The sequence below is a fragment of the Tinamus guttatus genome, unplaced genomic scaffold (genome assembly GCF_059628265.1).
Source record: "Tinamus guttatus ecotype Peru unplaced genomic scaffold, ASM5962826v1 Tinamus_guttatus_pri_ptg000180l, whole genome shotgun sequence".
Taxonomy (NCBI): domain Eukaryota; kingdom Metazoa; phylum Chordata; class Aves; order Tinamiformes; family Tinamidae; genus Tinamus; species Tinamus guttatus.
The window spans coordinates 1,949,512-1,969,996 of NW_028288714.1; the positions used below are offsets into that span (position 1 = coordinate 1,949,512).

Genomic DNA, 20,485 nt, shown 5'->3' on the forward strand with positions numbered 1-20,485 from the left:
TGTGGGTGCGCACCGGGCACGCAGTCGGTGCAGACCAAGGACTGCCTTCCTGCTTAATTCACATAACGGGGAAAACAACCTTTTGCTGAACATACGTTGAAGGCTGTGTTTTCCCTTTGTTTTAGCTTTTCCATCTTTTAAACTTGATCTGCTAAAAAATACAATTTGTGCTTCTCCTCTGATCCTCTTATGGAGAGCTAGGGAACAAAGTTGGGCTGATACTGGTGGCTTGAGGCCAGCGTCCCCCTGAAGCAGTAACTTGAAATGCAGCACAGCAGGCAGGAGAGGGGAAGTTGCACTCCGGTACCTCCTCAGGAAATCTAAGAGTAAGGGGTAATTCAGCACAGGGACTCATGCTGCCATTGCTGGAAAAGTTACGATGGACCTGGATAAAACTGCAGTAAAGTCCAGTAACCTTCAAGGGGTTCATGGGGACCTCAGCCTGAGGTTAGATACCATTTGGGATGGGAGGAAAACTGGAACTGGTTCAAGTAAGTGATACCAAAATCAATATTTTTACAGCTCGGGGCATGCGACGTGGCACTGGAAAGAGCCCAGCAAGCACAATGGCTGGCACGGAGCGGGGGCTGCGCCGGCCTTGGGCGCACATCGCCACAGAGCACCTGCGCCCGACTGCCCACGGGCTGCTCACTGCGCCTCAAATCTGTGCAAAGTGGGCTCTGTGCAAATCAGGGGGGTCTGTGCAAACCGGGGTGCGTTTGTGACCACGCAGTGAATTTCCCACGTGATGATGGTTTGTATTTTGTACCGAAATAAGCTGTTGTGCATCAACGGTACAGGAAGTATAGAGACAAACACCTCCTTGGTCTGAAATCTAAAATTTGTGTCAGATTCTTAAAGATTCTTAAAAGCTACAACAAAACTGTAGCTTTTATGTATCGGGTTATTGCTTATCCCTCTTTTACTGAACCAGGTTTTCTCCCATACAGACATTAAACAGTTAAAATTTCCCAAGGTACTATATGAATGCTTTGCTGTACTACAAGCGCTCTGGGGCATCTTTCCAAATAAACCCTAATCCTTAGACATCACTGAAAGCCATTTTTGTCAATATTGCCCTATCCCTCAGGAAAACAAAGAACAGCCACTACAATGAGTATAGGTGTCTCCAACCTCACTGTCTGGCAACCGCCTGCATTTTTATCTTGTTGTTCAACCTATTTATAATGAAAATCTGCCATCTGGCCACATAGAGACTTCCGAAATTATGAATTTGCTATTGAAGTTTTGCCAGTTCTTACCTACATGTAACACATAACATAACTGCACTAGAGAGGGAACACATTGAAATTTAAGAAAGAGGAAGAAATTAAATGTTCACAGAGTTGCCACACTGAAAGCAAATTGCTTCATCTCCCCATATTCTCTCACTTTACAGCTTTGCTTTCTACAAAAAGTCCAGGGAAATACTTAAATCCAAATAAAGGACTGTTACCATGAAACCCAGAAAAGTGGACAATATACATGAGATTTTATTGAGTGGCAAACTTTCCTTACCGACTGGATTTAAGTCAAAATTATTTAAGAATTTTCCTTTACTAGAATCTGAAAAGCCTTTCTGACATGAAAAAAAGAGACTTTGCTTTAATTTTAATGCAAAACTTCTTGAATGTGATCCTGCCCTAATTTGCTTGCAATTAAATGAATTGGTAAACTGGAACTAACAAACACCCACATGATCCATCCAAAGTAATGAAGGAAGTGTCTTTGACAAATTCAGATACTTGAACAAAGAAACAAAAAAAGGGAAAAATACAGTGCAATTCTATTATCAGTGGATAAAGCTTTATTCCTTCACCAGAGCAGGGTAGAGCCACTGTACTACAATAAAAGAAAAATATTTCCACTGTAGGAGCATAGAAACATTAACATAACAAGCAGTGTACACTGTGTACAGTCCTTGGTGATACCTAGTTGTCCACTGGACTGCGAGCCAAGAAAGATCAGTCCCCGCTGCATCAGCCACACTACTGAGCTGAAGCGCTGTCTGTTTCCCCCAGAAATACATCTTAATTTGGAAAAGGCAAAGTTGGCTGAGAAAGGACAAGGGAAGGTGTGGGGAACTGAACCATGTCCCACTGCACACACATGCTCCCGTGAGTGTCTCTCTTCCTAAAGTTTCTCCTCTGTTTTTCTCTCCTTGGATTATATTGTGTTCAGCTTTGTTTGCAGTTCCTTGATCTGGGCAGGTTTAAGTTTAATCTTATTCCTGTCCTCTTTATCAAAGAGCTTCTGCTTCTGCAGGCATCTCCTCTCTTCGCTGAAGGATTTTACTGCCTCTGTCCAATGGCTCTTACATTTCAAATACAAACGCTGCTTAGAAATGCTCATTAACTTGAACCTCATCTTATCAATTTCTTTTAAATCCGCATTGATCTGAAAAAAGTCCCACTATTTCCTTATTCTCTTTGTTTCTGAGTTGCTTGGGCATGTTGATCTAAGTCAACTTTTAACTTTACTTTGTCACCATGACCTTTTTTGATCCCAGCCGGTTTGTACTCAGATTAAGTCACGCTACAGAAGCTGCTTTGCTTCAGGTTGTGGTTTTCATGCCCTTGGTTAAATGAAATCTTTCTGTGGCAGAACTTGTAGCAGAGATAACTGGAGCCCTAAGGAAGCAGTGAGGCTGGAAACACAACCCACACCACTCCCTCCGTGGACCTTTTTCTGATTAGAAAAGGGAACACTCGGAGAACTGGGGTAAGGAATTGGAGTGGGTGAAGGGAAGAGTCTCCTTTCAGATACTGCTATTAGCGGCAAGGTATAAAGCAGACCTTCATCTTCATCACCGTCATTTGTCTCCCCATCCTGCCAAAATGGGACCCAGGACAAAATTGTGTTGAGGTGGGGTAGGGCTACATAGGAGGAACAGGGTACAAATCGTGCCCCTCGCCTACACTTTCCTGGGGCCAGTTTCTGCCTTGTGTGGCTTGTGTCACCCAATAAAGCACAACTTTTCTGAGACTGTCAATCTTGACTTGAATATGGAGGAAGGAACCAGGAGGGGAATATATCATAGGCAAGACAGTGTATTCCTCAAATATACCCTCAGAATTAGCCTTGCTGGTGATAAATTCATATTTGATCTAGTTGAAGCACATGCTTATCAGCTTTTCCTGTTTTTCTAAGGACATAAAGGGTTGTAAAACCTATGCCTCCTGGACTGCTTTGAACCAGCTACTTGTAACAGTCCTCACAAATTCACACAACTCTATCAGCTTTATTGGTGTTGGGTTTTCTAAAAGCTTGATGTGCTGCGTAGCTCTTCGGTGAAGAACAGCTACTAATAAATGGTCATTTGCTAAGGAGAACGGGCACAGCACCGTACCTGGGAAAGTGCTCCTGTTTCCAAGAAAATAGTGCTGCCCAGATGCATGGTCTGTAACTTAACTAACTAGGCCCCGACTCTGCTTCCTGAGTTTGTTGCATTCATTGGCCGCACTAAGCTCAGCTGCTCTGCCTGGGTGCAAGCAGCGGGACCGCACAGCGCTGGATCACCACGAGCCACAAGTGCCTGGGATAATGCAGGACCAACCCCACAGCACCATCAGCGTGTGCCCAGGCAGGATCCAAAGTCCTTGGCACTAGTGGGAATTGTCTTCTCATGAACCCAGCTTTCCCGGTAGCTCTTCATTTCACCCAATCCCACTCCACTGTCCCAGGAAGCATATTATACCCTGCTCCCCACTATGGTTTTCCTTGGGCATAGCTGGAGATACCATGAAAAAAATAGATATCCGTAGCAGAACATACTTTATGTGCAAACAGCTGGAAAAGAAGTAACCTGCTCTGCCGTTATGGACTGAAGTAAACTTATTTGTAGAAGAAAATGTGTGGGAGAAATCACAGGATAACAGGGATCATATGTTCTGTGTGAAACATTTCCTAGGTAATCATTAGTGCCTCAGTACACTCCTTAACATGGAAATTTAATGAGCCAGATGAATTTCGGTGCTACTCCACTGGCTTCAGTGTGACAGCAGAGCTATAGAATAATTTACCCTGGAAGGGACCTCCAGAAGTCATCTCATCCAAACCCCAGGCCATGGGCCATGCTCCATCAAGCCTTGGACACCTCCAGGGAGGGAGATCCCTCGGTCTCTTTGGGCAACCTGTTCTAATGGTTGGCCACCCTCATGGTAAAAAGGGCTTCCCTAGTATCTAGTGGGCATTTCCCAGCTTCCAGCCTGTGTGCGTGGCCTCTTGTCCGTCACTGCGCACATCCAGGGAGAGTCTGGCTCCATCTTCTTGCACTGTGTTATCACAGGCAGCCATAAGGGCTCCCTGACCTCCTCTTCAGTCTGAACAAACCAGGCATCTCAGTCTCTTCCTATAGGCCTTATGCTCCAGCCTGTGCCTGGAGCCCCAAAGCCAACACACACGATACAAAAGGTTTTACTACTCTGTCTTGTTTTGTTTAAAAGTCATTTGTATTTTTAGGGCTCTGCTGTAGCCAGGTAGGAGACTGCTTAAATCCAGATCTATCCAGTGCTTAGAAAAGGGCAGAGATGAGCTATGGCATATGACAGCAGGGCATGAGCTGGGTGACCAAGCGTTCCCAGTGGAAGGTCTCAACCCCAGACTTGAGTCCAGCCCTGTGGTCAGGAGTCGCTCTCTCCATCTCTGCAACTCTTTGCAAGGATCGCTTCTGAAAACTGGCTCCTTGGGAAAGACATTTGTGTTTTTTTAGTACCCTCCCCTCTCCCTCCTCCACTTTCCTTCCAATTCAATTCTTTTCCATTTTATTGCATACAGTATTCTTATATTTTGCAAACACATTCTGCATAATATTGCACAAGAAAAAAAAACAGTCAGAAAAAATCCCTACTTTAACAAAATGGCATTTTCTGTGCACGCAACTTTTGAACTAGGAAGGACTACACCTGTGCTGCTTGCCAGGTGGAATGCACCTCCAGTAAAGTAGGAGATGCATTTCTTCAACTTTCCTGCTCAGTTTGTTAAACAGGTTATCTATTTTTAAAAGCATTGTGTTACCAACTTTCAGGGAACAACACACACTTTCTTTTTTTTTCCAACAAAATTAAGCCAACCTGAAAAAAAAGAAATAATGCATTAATCTCAGTGTCAAGAAACAAAGTCTCTAATGTGCAAACACGCTGCACAGAAATGGAAAGTTTATTGACTCATGGAATGTAATTTTTCATTCCTTTAAAATGTTCAGGGTTGTCACTTTCTATTAATTTTTACCTTTTGTTATGTAATATATGCACAACGCAACTTACAGTCATTCCTGTCCCGATAGTTTACAAAAGATGTGCAGTAATTTAATTTAACCTAATTGCTAGCTTAATCTAATTGAGATCCTAACAAAAGCAGCTGCAGTGATCCCACATAAGCAAGGACTGGTGATTATTAACTGATGTTCCTCCTCGGAGAAAACAAGCAGCATTCCTTGGTCTTCTGTCCTTTGTAGGGGAGGAATTGGTTGCTCTTTTCTTTAGGAAGCACTTCTGTTTGACGCAGGATGTATCGACCACCCCCCCAATCTCCTCTGCTATGTTAACATTCTTCAATATAGATGGCAATTTTGGGGTGTATTCCCCCCAAAGCTACCACTGAGAGCAGATGTGACCTTGCCCAGCTGACATCACTCTTAAAAATCCCTCCTCTCTACTCCCTGCATTTCTGCCTTACTTTTGCAATATTTAAATCATCAGGAAAACCCTAGCAAACAAGGAAGCTGTCCCTCAGTCTTAGAGAAATACTGTTTCCTTTTTTTTTCTTTTGCACAAGTGCTCTAGGCACCCTGAAAATCATAACACAACAGATCCAGGAAAAAGACTGAAGTTGCCCAACCTACGCATGGTAAAATTACAAGAAAAATTACTCCGCGACAAAGGCATGACGACCCCAGTCTGCTTATCCTGGCAAAAGAACAAGTGATGCTGTCATCCGGTGTTTGACTTATGAGGCAATAATGATTGCCTGTGATTTTGATCCTGCAAAAGTTAAAATAATATCCTGTATTTCAGACTCCATAACAAAACTCTTTCTGAAGGACTCTTCCGTATCCAGCAACACAACGAACTTTTGTACCTTGTAAAGAAAAAGCCCAAATATTTAAACATTTTCCTATGCAATTTCTGAAATAGGTGCAATTTAAAATGCCCTCAGTAGCATTTCTAAAAGATTGATGTGTTAATGCCCAAAGACCAGCGAGACTTGCAAAAGACTGAACCACAGAGGATGCTTTTCTTAAAAAAAAAAAGGTCTGAGCATCTTTCTTGGCAGTCCAAGGCACATACCCATTTAGCTGCCTGACCATGACAGTATATTAATATAATGGTCAGTTAATCAATTTATGTACAGGAAAGCACAGGAAATAGTCACACAGTGAAATGCTGAAATAATAAAAAATAATAATAATAAAAAAATGAGACTCACAGCTTGTCCCCTTACTCTGGACCTAGAAACAAACAGAAAACAACCAAGAGAGCCAAAGAGGAAAAGCAACAGTCTGAACTATGGTGGAGGCAGGAGCCTGGAGATACAGGTGGAAGGGATTTATAGGCACATCTTTACAAATGTATCTTATGTAAAGCATATGGAGCAACATATGATTTCTTGGAGCATCAACGAGCAGCAAAGCAGCCACTGTGCTCTGGAAAAATTGGAGCTGGAAGACTTCTGAGTTAAGATCAGGACTGAGGAATCCCAAGACCACAGAAAGAGAGGCTGAAAATGTAATAAGGGGAAAAATGCAATTGAATATATTTTAGTTTTGAAGCCCTGCAGATACTAAGCAATGCAAAAAAAGAAGCCAGAGAGGAAGAGTATCTACTGCAGCCCCTTCACTCTGCAGCCCAGGTGATTATTCTGCCACCCTGGCGAGGCTGTTTGGGGCTTACACTACCACAAAGCAGATGAGATGCTCACCATCTTGCCTTGATTTTAGGTGAGAAAGACTCACCTAACACTAAAGGTGGGACTGGCAATGCAAATGTCCCTGGGCGTTCAGAAGCACCTGCGCTGGCTGCTCAGGAGGGAAGGGGAGTCTTCTCCAGTGAGCATCATGCCCAGACACCCCAAGGCTGTGCTGTGTCTCTCAGGAAGAGGGAAAAGGTATTTTACAAGGGAATGAAGGTCCATGCTCATCCAAAACTCCTCTTCCTTGTCTCCTGCTCAGTCTGTGACTCAGGGTCCCAGCCATCAGTTCGGCAGCGCTCTGGGAACTGCTCATGGGCAAAATTTGCCCAGTCTGCAGGCCCGGGATTCACCAAGCTTTACAAAAGCCCAAGCAGTTTGACCTCCAGAAGAGCGGGTGAGCTGTTGAGAAAGCACGACGTGGGCTCAGGTCTCCTACCCTGCATAGCAGGGTAGCATCCCCAGCTGAGAGCTGCTTGGAGTGACCCAGCTTTCCAGTGCTGAAGGGTTTTTCCCTCTGGAAAAAGGAGAGGAGAGGAGAGGAGAGGAGAGGAGAGGAGAGGAGAGGAGAGGAGAGGAGAGGAGAGGAGAGGAGAGGAGAGGAGAGGAGAGGAGAGGAGAGGAGAGGAGAGGAGAGGAGAGGAGAGGAGAGGAGAGGAGAGGAGAGGAGAGGAGAGGAGGAGGGAAAGGACAGCAGATTCGCAGCCCATTTTTATCCCTCTGGCCGCTTGCTCCCCTCGAGCTCTGCCACACATCCAAGTCGTTTTTTCTTTGAACAACCACATAGCGATAAGGTGATTGCATCCGGGTTGGTTTCCACATGGTAACACCAAAGAGCATTTATCACACGAGAATGATATAAATGTGGTTTTCTCATCTTCCAGTGATTGCTCGGCTGGCAAAAATAATAAGGTTAGAAAGTGTAACAATAGCTTTGAAACAAATAGGAGGAAAGTAAAGACGGGCAGTGTACTTTCCACACCAGTGCCAAATACACTACTGAAGTGGAAAGCAAATAGCTCTTAACAAGAGAAGCCACAATGAGCAGCTCTGCCCCTGCGAACGGCAGCGTCCGACGCTGATACGCGGAGGCAGGAAAGTCCATGTTCATCCCCTGCTAAAGCTGCAGAACTGCTAAAGGCTGCCTTGCCCGGGGCCAGTTAATAACCACACCGGTTGAAACGTGGAGGATTAACAACCCTTCGCCCACGTGCGAGACCCCTGCACGAGCAGCGGGCGTCCAGCACAGGCCACAGAGCTCTGTTTCGCGGGGCTGTTGAAGGCAGCGCGGCTGCAGCGGCGCCCGGCCAGGCTGCCCGGGGGGCCCGTGGCTGCGACGGGGCGGGCGAGTGACTGCGGGGCTAACGCGGGTGAAGCGCCGGGCGAGCAGCGCTCCCGGCGGGCGAGCGGACCTGGCGGAAGGGGTAAAACCCTGCGTCGGGATTTAAAACTGGGGAGAAAACGCAGCGAAAACACCTGTCTCCTCGTTGGGGAGGAGAACCCACGTTGCAGGCAGTGCGGGTGCGGAGGGCTTTTTTATTGTTGTCGGGGTTTTTTTAATTTTTTTTTTCCCTTTCGATTTTTTTTCCCCTGGAGCTTCTCCTCTCCCTATCCCGGGATTTTCCCCGGGATTTGGCCCCGCAGGGGGCGCGGGGCTCGGGGCCGGGCCCAGGTCCCGCCCCGTCGGGCGGGCCGGGAGCCGCGGGCGCTGATTGGGCCGGCGGCCCCCGCCTCGACGGGCCGGGCCGGGCCGGGTCTGAGCGGGTCGGGTCGGGCCGGGCCGGGCCGGGACGCGCCGCGCCGCTCGTGGGGCTGCTGCGAGCCGGCCCCATGGCGAGCACGTCGGCGGAGATCATCGCCTTCGTGCTGAGCATCTCGGGCTGGGTGCTGGTCTCCTCCACGCTGCCCACCGACTACTGGAAGGTGTCCTCCATCGACGGCACCGTCATCACCACGGCCACCTTCTGGGCCAACCTCTGGAAGACCTGCGTGACCGACTCCACCGGCGTCTCCAACTGCAAGGACTTCCCCTCCATGCTGGCGCTGGACGGTCAGCTGCCCCCCCCGCACCCCCGCCCGCCGTGGGTCTGTCCGGAGCTGGGGGGGTCACGCCTGGGGAGGGGGGACGCGATGGGGGCCATGGTGGCCATGGGGCAGTGACTTGGCCCAGGGGGTGTCCCCAAAATGGGCTGCATCGCGGTGCACCAGGACCCGCCAGCTCCGCTATCTCCTTTGCTGCGGCTGTTGTTTTCCGTCAGGAGACTCAGAGGTGGACCCGGCACACCAAGGCTAGGGCTGCTTTTTTCTTTCCCAGCCGTCGCCACTTCTCCCTTGCGATGGCCGTGCCGCAGCCGGCAGAGGAGGATAAACCTTGGAGTCGTGCCTTGTTTATTAGTGCTCCTTTTCTTTTCCTTCCCTGTCCTTCTCTCTACATGGTTATTCCCTCCGAGGTGATGGCCTTGCTGATAAATGACCGTGTTAAAGGCTTGCGACGGGCAGGTATGCGCGAGTGATGCATCGCGGGGCTGGGGTTTGCAGCGATGCTGTTTCAAAGCCAAACTTGAAGTTTTATGACGGCGCCTGTGACCGCAGGCTGAGGAGGTGTCCCCTGTGTTTCTTTCCTTGTCCAGGAGCAAGTGTTTTTTACTCTTCCCGGAAACCCTAGTGGGAAACTGAGTCATGGCAAGACATCGTTAAACTCTCACTTGATAAATCGCTGCCAAATAGAGCTTTGGTAGGAACAGTGAAAGTGAAGGTGGCACCCGATCACAGCCACCGTGTCTGTGGGCAGGATGGAAGAGCCTCCAGGCTTCCCTGGCGGCTTTGGTGCTCCAGGAGGAGTCACCTTGGCCAGTCATGCTCTGGCCAGGAACCTCCTTGGAGCCCGCACCTGAGGCGAGTGGCTTTGGGTGCAAGGAGAAGAATTTGTGGCAGTGGAATCGCTGCCAGGGGCTGAGGTTAAAGCCACCAAAGCAAGGGGACAGGGGCAAGCCCTGCTGCATCATAGGATGTTTCCCTCGGATGGAGACGAGCCTCTCCTCAAGGCTTTCCTGACCCAATCCTGTGGTACCAGAGCGGCATCCTGGTGCTGTTTCCCACCGGCCGGGTACCTGACCTCGGCTGGCACTGGCAGCCCTGGGCACGCAGTGGTGGCCCCGAAACGCCGGCTCTGGGCTATGAGCTGCACAGGCAGGTACAGAGCGATTGCCAGCAGCTGCTGAAAACAAGCTAAAAGCCCCGCTCATGTAATGAGGGACGTTTGCAGTGGCAGAGGGAAGAGGAGGAAGAGCAGCTGCATCCCTGTGGCCCCCTTCCTCCAGGCATATCCCACAACAGCTTTGCTACCAGGTGGTACTCCGCTCTTCTCCCAGAAATGAGATCCAGCAGTAACGATTGTGCTCTGAAGCCCTGTCCTGCCCCTGTAGTGCAGGAACTCGTTTTTGACAGAAACGTCTCTGAACAGCACCTCCAAGGGTGCCCCATCCGGTCCTCGCTGCTCCGGCCCTTATCGGCAGTGCGAGGTGGTTTGGCATCGCTGCTTCTTACCAGGATCTCCAGGTGCTGCAGGGCCGGATCCCGGTACCCGGCCACAATCCAAATAAAAGGTGGGTGGGAGAGAAAACAAAGTCGTTGTTTGTCAGAGCAGTGGCCTCATCCCGAGGTGCCGGCATCTCCGGTGACCCTGCTGGGTGTGCGCGTCCCCTCCGTGCCCCGGCCAGCCCCGCAGCAGGAGCACATACCTCGGGGCTGCCGTGCGTCACGCCAAGCGCAGAAGAATTCGGGCATCTGCAGGCAGCCAACTCTGCCCGTGGCCCTCGAGTAGCCTCTGTCCTCCCTCCTCTTCCTCCTTGCACAAGACTCACTTTGCTGAGCTGCATTTTGTGTTCTGTCACGGGGGACATGGGAATGTCGTCACTGCGTCCTCAGGTGGGGGCTTCGCAAGAAGCAAATGAGGACAGATCTGGCTTCCCGTTTTCTCTGCCGGTTTTGTGAGTGGAAACCGTAAGCCCCGTGGAGATAAGTGCAGGGAAGCCAAGTTGCAGCCTTTGAAATGGTAGGGCAGGCTTGGGAAATAAGTTGCAGGTTGTTTTGTTCTTCAGGTGTAGCTCCGCTCCTTCCTTACGTGTCTAGTGAGCGTTTTCCTAGCAGAGCGGCTCCTTTCTAAGGCAGTATTTTTTCGCTGTATTGGAAAGCTCCGAGTTTTGCTGGAAATCATGTCAGAAGCTGCTTCTCAGGTATGTGACAGCATCACCAGAGTATATACAACCAGAGTATTCCCATGCCTAGGCACCCCAGGAGAAGTCTTTTGGGGTAACCACATTTGAGCTTGGATAAGGAGCAATCAGGAGAGTGAGGCTCTTCCCCAGGTCATTTCTTCATAGCGGGGTGTTAGGCTGTGCAACTGGATTCCTCTGAGATAAACTGGTATCAGCGAGAAGCTCTGAGATAGATGAGGGGTTGTCCTTGGGGCACTAACAGGCTTTCGGGCCATCACATCGTCCTGGTGGCTGTCAGAAGAAAAATCACATGTGATGTCCTCCTAACAGAAGGCGCATTGTCACATTCTGTATACAACCAGCTCTGGTGAGGCTGCACCTGGAGGATTGGGTACAGTTCTGAGCTCCCCAGTTCAAGAGGGATGTGGAGCTTCTAGAGAGGGTCCAGCATAGAGCAACAAAGATGATTAAGGGACTGGGGCATCTATCTTATGAGGAAAGACTAAGTGAGCTGGGCCTGTTTAGTCTGGAGATTGAGAGGGGATCTGATCCGTATGTATAAGTACCTGAGGGGAGAATGTAGGGAGGATGGGGCCAAACTCTTCTCTGTGGTGACCAGTGACAGGACAAGGGGTAATGGGTACAAGTTGAAGCACAGGAAGTTCCACGTCCATGTGAGGAAGAACTTCTTTCCTGTGAGGGTGACAGAGCCCTGGAACAGGCTGCCCAGGGAGGTTGTGGAGTCTCCTTCTCTGGAGATCTTCCAAACCCGCCTGGATGCCACCCTGTGCCACGTGCTCTGGGTGTCCCTGCTGGAGCAGGGGGGTTGGACTAGATGATCTCTAGAGGGTCCCTTCCAACCTCAACCGTTCTGGGATTTTGCTCTGATTCTATGACCAAAATGCCCCTTGCTGCCTGTGGCACTGATGTTCAGTGCAGGTTTACTTTTGCGCACTAGTGCTCGTAGGTGGAAACCGAGCCCTGAAGCCACCTGCCCAAAGCCGGTCCTATCAGTTACAGCAGTTCCTACAGGGGAACAAGTGACCTTTTGAAAGAGCACAGTTGAACAAAACCATGTGATAAAAGAGGGTATTAGAGCTTAGGAAAACATACAAAAGTGCGAGTGCTCTGGGTGTGTTCTGCTGGAAAGAATCTGCGCGCTCTCCGTAAGGCAACCTGTGGCGCTGCACGTGACGCGGACCCTGAGGTGCCATCGGAGCTGCTTGTTGTGAGAGTGGCAACCCCCACGGGCAGCATGCATTTCTTGTGTCTCCTACACTGTGGATATATGAATTCTTGCTGACTCTTTGACTCGCACGAGAGTGCTGAGGCAAGAAAGACGATAGCCTAACAAGATTAATTTGAATGCAAGACAAAACACATTTGTTTAAAAGAGAAAAACCACACACATGAGATAGTTTTCTCTTGGAATGCTGCTAAACATGACTTTATGAGTAATACATGCTTGTCTACTTGTCTGTTTAAAACTTAGGGCTTTCTGGCACCTTGGCTGTTCATTTGGGTAGTCACAGAGTCACAGAAGGGCTGAGATTGGAAGACACCTCTGGAGATCATCTAGTCCAACACCTCTGCTCAAGCAGGGTCTCCTAAAGCGTGTTGCCTGTGACCCTGTCCAGATGGCCTCTGCATGTCTCTGAGGAAGGAGACTCCACAACCCGTTCCACTGATCCGGCCACCTCACAGTAAAGAAGTTTTTTTCTCAATGTGTGCATGGTTAGGTACCAGCTTTTGCCTGGCACTGATGCAAATGCATATAATAAGTATTTGGAAAGGAGGTAGTCTGTGGTCTTCAGTTGAAGAGCATGAAAAAATTGGCAACTGCCCCTTACGATTCTCTCCATCATAAGTCTTAGAATGCAATGTTCTTGTTTTCCAAGAAGCAAAGAAGTTTAACCACTGGTGCAGCCAAATGCTGTCCAACAGTCACTTTTAACCTGGGTCCGAGCAAGAGAAAGCTAAGGTTTGGCGAAAATGTTGATTTTGCCCATTTATGCTTGTCAGTACTTCAGTAGCCTAGCAGATCTCACAAAGTCAATCTGTTTTTCTGCACTAGTGCTGTAGATTGTCGCCTTTTCATAAGTTTTGTTTTAAAAGTGGGATAATCACTATAGTGAACTGCATCACGTCAGAGTCTGGCTTGGCCTCCTGAATTTGGTAAAACATTTAGGGAGAAAGGTTATTCATTCAGCAGAGCTGAGAGGTGCTCCAAGTCATGCTATTTAAAATTGAAAATGATCTGTGGGTGAGTGAGTTAATTATTTCTTGTTGCCTCACTACCCTCCACCTACTTTAAACCTATGTATTGACCTTCAATAACAATTGCATTTCAGCCATGTTGTTTCTAGCAAATGCCAGTTCTTTTGGTTGGGGTGAATATTTACTGTTTCTCCTCGGCTCAGGCATAAATAAAAATTTAGAGGACCTTTGGGTAAATGTGTTCATGGTTCAGCACCTTAATGTGTCACTTAACTACCAACAGTGTCCATAAATTGGACCTGCCAAAAATAATAGTTTCTTTGCCACTTTTCACCTCCTGCTTTACCTAAGTATGCATAATATTACAAGAGAGACATTTGCATAGCAGACAAAGAAGTAAAAGTGGAATTTTGCATGCTTCCTATAGCAAAATTAACTACACAAGACTGCTTTCTTCTGACTTGTCTTATAAACCAAGATCCACACTTAGAAATCTTATAAAGCCCTTTCTCCTACTGGCATGGCCTTGACTTTAGCTTGAGTTAAAAATGAAAAAAAAGTAACAATACAGGATAAGGATTTGGTAAGTTTACCTATCATCGGAATTTGACCCTCACTAATTTGGTTTTACTCCACTTTGTATTAAGGAAATTTGCTCCTTGCAGGTTTGCTGGAAGGGGAGTTATCTCAGCTGATTTCAGATAACTGCAGTAGTGCTGTTTGCTGTGAATCATCCCAGGCTCTTGTTATGATCCTTGAGAGAAAAGGAGAGAAAAATTAAATACAATTAATGAGAGAAAAATTAAAGGGAGAAAAATTAAGTACAATTCATCTGCTCTATTGTAGGCAACTATATTAAGATATGGTGAATAATGCCTTGGTTATTCTTGGTGAAAACTGCTTGGTTTTCTCCGTTGAGAAGCATTTGGTCAGGTGAAGACCAGAAAGGAAAGAAGCTTTTTATAGTATATGATGGCATGCTGTATAGAATAGTTTACCTTTAGGTATATCCGTACTTTTTTTGTGTTCTTGGAGATCTCAAGTGAAAATTGGGATACCAGAATCAGGCAGAGCTTGGGCAGACAGCAATCATAGACTGGGTTCTGTAGGTCTTTGCTCCATAGTTCTTTTGTTGGTTGTTCCTCTGATGTTTTCTGAGGAAGTCCCTATACTATGGGACAGGACAGTGCTTTGCCATTCTTTGAGCAGTGCCTGGGGTGAGTGGAGGCATCTCTGCTACGATGTTGGGGGACTACACAGAGGATCCTAATCGCACATTTAGGTCTTTGAGGGGGATCTGGGCAGATGAACACTCCTCATGGTTGCTGGTGCAGGACTGATGCCCCTTAGCAGGGACTGGAGGAGAAGACCAGAATCAGTAACTGTTTCCTGACTCAGCTGTGCTGCAGTGGCAGCAGCAGCGAGAGGGTCGTCGGCTCCAGCGACAGGGTCACCGGCTCTGGTGTTGGCATGTGTCACTCCTCACGTGTTTGAAAAGCTTTTAAGGAACAGCTTAAACCTTTTGTCCTGGGAGCAGTCACGTCCTAGGTTTTCTGACAGCCTCTAAGAGAACATACAGGCCATACTTGCCAAAATATTCTGCATTAATGTATTAGTACATATAGCACAATTAGTACATTAGCACAATAGAAATCCAGAAACCAATCCTGCATGCAAATAGCAGGATGGTTTTCCAGCTCAAACAGAGTAATAATGTTGAAGCAACAGTATAGCAAGGAAAAACGTATTTGAGGTGGGTTTCTGTGAGAACTGAAGGTGTCTTCTTTACCCTCTTTCAAAATGCATTTTTGAAAATGGTGATATACTATTACATATAAATAAGAAGAGTATTTCACCTGATTTTAGATATCTGAAAGTTAGATGTGTAACGTATGATCTTGTCAGCCTATTCATTTATCATCAGTGGAGAAAAAGAGGTTCCTCCAGAGGGCAGCACATCTACCCAGCACAGGTTTCTTCTACCTTATTAGTTCAGACTTACCTAATTATAATGCCAGACAGCTTAAGCTGATGCAACTGACTCTCTCTCTCTTATATTCCAGTATTAGAGTCTTATGGCAGTTACAGATATTTTATTGAATGTTATTTTTCCTTAGCAAATGGGTTGGTGTGCCAGAAAGATGCCTGCATGAATGTAGAGGGATTATAGACAAATGCCAGTCGGCTGTGTTTAAAGACACACAGTGTAGCACCCAAATTCTGTAGGAGCAATAAAACATGGTGTAATGTGCTCCAAAGTGCTTGTGTGCTGGAAATCAATGATATTTTAAGCTACTCATTCACGTTCAAACATAAGGGTGGTCGCCCTGGGTTGGACCAGAGCTCATCCGTCTCCAGCAGTGGTCCAAGTGGATGCACAGGAAGAGCCTAACAACAGCCCAGACTTTGGTGATGGCTTCTCCCAGGGTCTGCCCATGTGCAGCTCAGGGACTCCCCGGCCACATGTTAATTTCTCTTTAATTAATTTATCTGGCATCTTTTGCTCAGGAAGCCTGTGTTAGCCTGTAGCACCCACAGTGCCTGGGGCAAAGAATTCCCCAACTTAACTGTAAGCTACATGAACAGCCACCCCTTTGTTTTTGTTTTGCCTTCTGTTTTCACTTGCTGTACCCTTTTTCCTGTTTTAGTATAGTATTTAACACCTTCATTAAGGTCTTTCATACAGATTTTTTTTTTGGTGTCTGCTTTGTGAAAGTGGATGATGAAAACCTGCTGTAGCACTCAAACTTTTCCACCCACTGGAGATAAAAGAGCAAAGAATGGAAGTGGTACTGGCAGTATATTTTCATTTGAGATGAGATGAAACAGTTTCTCTCAACGGAGAAAAACTTCCAGGAATAATTATTCAGCTTTGGGTGTATTCAGCACGTCTCTAAAAGCAGAGAAGTGTGGTTTGTGTGGTGGGAGTTCTTTTTGCAAAGAGATCGCAGAAGGCAGAAGATGCCAAGCAAACAGTTATCCCAGGGCCTTACCCCGTGGTGCTTGGAGTATCCTGAGGAACTCTGCACGGTTGAAGCCAGCCCTTCCTCGCTGCTCTGGCACTGGCAGCTCACGGCAGCGGTTTGGTCTCCACCTTGCCCGAGGTTGGGACGCGCGGAGCGGCCTCGGCGCGGGCGCAGCGGCTCCGAGGCCGGTCGGACGCCGCGTGCGCTGAGTAACGCGCGGCACCGCGCGGAGCGAAGGGAGCTGCGGCGCAGCCCCGCGCGGGCCCTGCTCTAACCTGGCGTTCCTCCTTGTGATTGCAGGTTACATCCAGGCCTGCAGAGGACTCATGATCTCTGCCGTCTGCCTCGGCTTCTTTGGTGCTGTGTTTGGACTGGTTGGGATGAAGTGCACCAAGGTTGGAGGCGCCGATCAGACCAAAGCTAAGATAGCTTGTTTAGCTGGACTGATTTTCATACTTTCTGGTAAATATGACTTTATTTCTCTAAAGTTTTTACATTTGAAATTGTATTAGAGGTGAATTTTTTTTCCTCAGAGATTCACACACGATACTGTGTCGTTTCAGCAGCTGCAGGGTCAGACCCAAAGCACCTTCTGCTGATGCCACTGAAGAGTTTGTCTTACCTTTTTCAGGGTTGTGCTCTATGACCAGTTGTTCCCTGTACGCGAACAAGATTACATCCGAGTTCTTTGATCCTACTTTTGTTGCACAAAAGTAAGTACTTTTCTGTTACCCACAAATCTTTCAAAGAAATAGAGCTCAGATTTCTTACCACACACCAGAAGTCATTGACACAGAAAGCAGATGCTGCTACCACTGGGCAAAAATGAAGAGTGGTTTGGAGTTCTGTTTAATTGTATTATCCAACCATGAACTGAAGTTTAATGAACTGATGCATCTCCACACGGTGCTTCGTTTGTAATCTTTGTGCCCAAGCTTATCATGACGTGATGGGATTCTGCAACACTCCCCACAGAGCAACTCTGGTTATCTCGGTTATATTTATCTTTATATCAGAGATGCAGAAAAAAAGGATATCAGAAGACACTCATTTGGCAAGAAATTTAATAGGAAGTGAAAAAAAATGTTTCCTTTTGGATAGATGATCGTTTTCATAAAGGTGCTGAGCATTGCACAAGTCTTGATCCCTCTGGAAAGAGGTTCTTACAGGTTCTGCATTTTTTTTTTAAATTTAAAAACCAGATGCCTAAAAATTTGGGTTGTAGACTTTATCATAATCCATAATCATACCATCACTAATATCAATGTGCAGGTTGCTTTGGCTGTGAATGTGATAAAATTTTAGGGACTGTATGTTTACAGCTCGGCAGGAGCCGTATCAGAAATAATGAGCATCCCGTAAGACTCCTTTTAAAATACTGGGCTCTGCAATCCAAAACACTAGCAATTCACCACCCACTGTGTGGACTTTTGCTTCATACCTTAGCCACCAAGTTGGCCATAAATTATAGCATCTTAGATTGTCATGAGCTGATTTCTTTTGTAATGTAAACTTCCCTTTAAAAGACTGATACTACTACTTTTTTTTCTTGAAAACAAGTCAATATTAGTTTCCTTCCTAAGTCTGCTGTAGTTTCTACTGGTTTCACATGCTGAAAACAGGATCCAAAGGCCACCGAAAGAAACCGGGCTGTGTGCTACTGTGAAGACATGAAGACTGGTTATATAGCCAGCAGTTAATTATGGAAGTTAATTATTCATTAGGCTCACCGGTAGTCGTGGGAAATACCTGAAATATTGCCAGCATCCCCTTTGCTCTATACTATGTCCCCGCTCTGTTGTGAAAGAGCGGGCAGAATTTGCTGCAGAGTTTGCAAGGGAGCAAATGAGAAATCCAGTTTAAAATACTCAGATCAAGGGAGTGAAACATCCTCTGCATAATTCCGGTATAAGGAATGTAGCACAACTGTGAGCACCCGTAAGTAGATTGCGGCTATGCAAAGAATAAAGGCAGAGGGGAAAACCAGATGTTGCAATTTGAATGACGCAGCTGATGCAGTGACCTTGCGTCTGGTTACGGTGATGGTGACATTTAGCTGCTTTCTCTCTGAACCGAGGCAGAATATGCTGGGGAATTTGTTTCATGCCTTCTGCAAACTGTACGTTGATTGTGATGCAGAAGCTTTGAATAGTGCTTTTCTGGTGTATCGTGCAAATTTGGCATTGGCCCTTATCTGGCAGAGGGGGTGCTGTGGGATTCAACCATTCGCCTTGTGCTGCACTTTGCTCACCTGAAGTTCTTCTGGTGGCAAGAGAAAGGAGGCCTGAGGCCTGCTAGCTGACAACAGATGGCACAAAATATTGAGCACTATTTCAGTTGACAGAATTTCACTCCATTCTTCAGTATTTGGAAGAGGCACCCAAACATGGATGGGCAGGAGGAATCCAAAACCTACCCAAAGCTGTTGTCCAGGAGCCTTCTGATATAATTTTATGCCTTCAGTTTGAGGAATGACAGGCATCTCCAAAAAAAGCTTACTTAAAAAGAAATGTTAGGCTGAGTTTTACGTTTGGATGGCATGGTTTGCATTAGCATTTTAAAACAAATCGAAATGCTTGTGTGTGATAACGCACGTAGAGCTGTAGGACCAGCATTGGGCTCCTGGGTACTTGCAGTCGAGATGAATTTCATTTTTCTGGAGACACCTCTAATAGAAGGAAAATCTCTGCTTCTCTTTTCCTGTCTTGCTAAAGCTGTTCCCAAAGCTTCTGTTGGTTGTTGCTTTACTACTTTTAATAAAAGCTTCTTAAATCTTTATCCTTTTTTCCCCTTGCTAAAGTTTGAGCTCCGTAATCATGACTATTATTACTGATGAATGGAGAGCATTATCCAACTACTTGGATAAACTATCCACACAGTTTACGGAGGGCTGTTTGCCTTCACCCTTTTTCCTGTGAACTGACTATGCACAGTTCACACAGGCCTTCTTTTTTCAGCTGTTTTATCATTTCTTGCACCCCTCTCTGTGCCTTTATTTTGCTTCTCTAAGGTAGTGCTCAGATTTCATTTGGGGCTGAGGGAAATAATGGAAGGGAGAAGCAAAGAATATTAGCCTACTTTTTTGCATTATCATGCTGCCACATATAGCTTTAAATCTGTTTTTCATTTTCCAAGAACCGTAAGAATTATTTGGATAGTTGTTGATTCATTGAGAAGATATGTTCTGTATATATGTTCTGGATTTCACCCAGTTGGCTAATGAAGTTACATCTAGTTTGCTCAAAAGTTTGCTTCACAGTCTTAATGTATGTAACAGCTAGGCTATTTTTCTTCCTCATTGGTATTAGACTTCATTTCACCGGATTCTGCCTCCCTGGATTAGAGTAAAAAAACTCTGCTGTTCGCCTACTCGTTGAGTTGAAGGTGCCTTTCAGTTCAGGACCGCTGAGTTGTAGTCTTTAGTGGTCACCACCGTTAGCCCCTTCCTCAGTGTCCTGTTCTCCTCTGATCAGCCATCAGTTTCCAAGTGATCTTTTTTCAGGCATATTTCACTGGCGTTTCTTCTAAAAAAAAGTCCTATATCATCTCCAGTAATTTTTTCAGGAGCCACCAGTGTATTTAATGTTCTTGAATATGGTACATAGTGGATTTTGGATGGCTTTTGGTGTCTGAAATGTGCAAAAAAACAACTGGATAAAATCCAGGGAGCCATACATGGGCTGATACACAATTGAAAATTAGAAAATTTCCTTACAGGCGTTGGTGTAAGTCGAAGAAGCCTTTATCTGTGCAAAGATGTTGAGGAAAGGCCAATTTGGCTCTGTAGCTCATTAACACAGCAGGGTGGCAGTAATCTAAAAGGCTCCATACTTGCTTATGCATGTTATATTTTTGGAAGATGGTTAAAACGTACAAACCACCCAGGAACAAAGACCAGACCCGCTGCCTTCCCAAACAGTAGGCAAGAGTCAGGCAGCCCCTTTCCACCCCAGCTTAGTCTTGAATCATATTTTTGTGTAATGGAAGAGCTTCCCTAGAGGAGATAGGAATTGGTTGTGTTGCGTCTCTCACATCTGCTTCCAGCAAAGCGTGTTTTAAACCCTGTTAGGTGGAGATGTGAGAATCAGCTTGTGTTACCGTTTCTCTCGGCAAACGGTCTGGCAGTTAAGTTGTTAGAGCAGCAGCCCCACTGGCTCTAGGTCCAGCAGTGTGCTGGGT

At 46.5% G+C, this 20,485-nt stretch overlaps 1 protein-coding gene across 2 annotated transcripts in view; it reads left to right on the forward strand.

Moving 5' to 3' along the window:
* CLDN10 (claudin 10) overlaps positions 1 to 20,485 on the forward strand; it is a 58,366-nt gene that overhangs the window by 35,702 nt on the left and 2,179 nt on the right. The window contains exons 1-3 of one of the 2 annotated variants that reach the window (XM_088523310.1): positions 8,691 to 8,956; positions 16,607 to 16,768; positions 16,938 to 17,019. In XM_088523310.1, the coding sequence (XP_088379436.1) occupies positions 8,737 to 8,956; positions 16,607 to 16,768; positions 16,938 to 17,019 (464 nt within the window). In that variant the 5' untranslated portion in view covers positions 8,691 to 8,736. Of the gene's footprint in view, positions 1 to 8,690; positions 8,957 to 16,606; positions 16,769 to 16,937; positions 17,020 to 20,485 lie in introns of those variants that run through there. The other variant, XM_010219631.2, reaches the window with a different exon arrangement.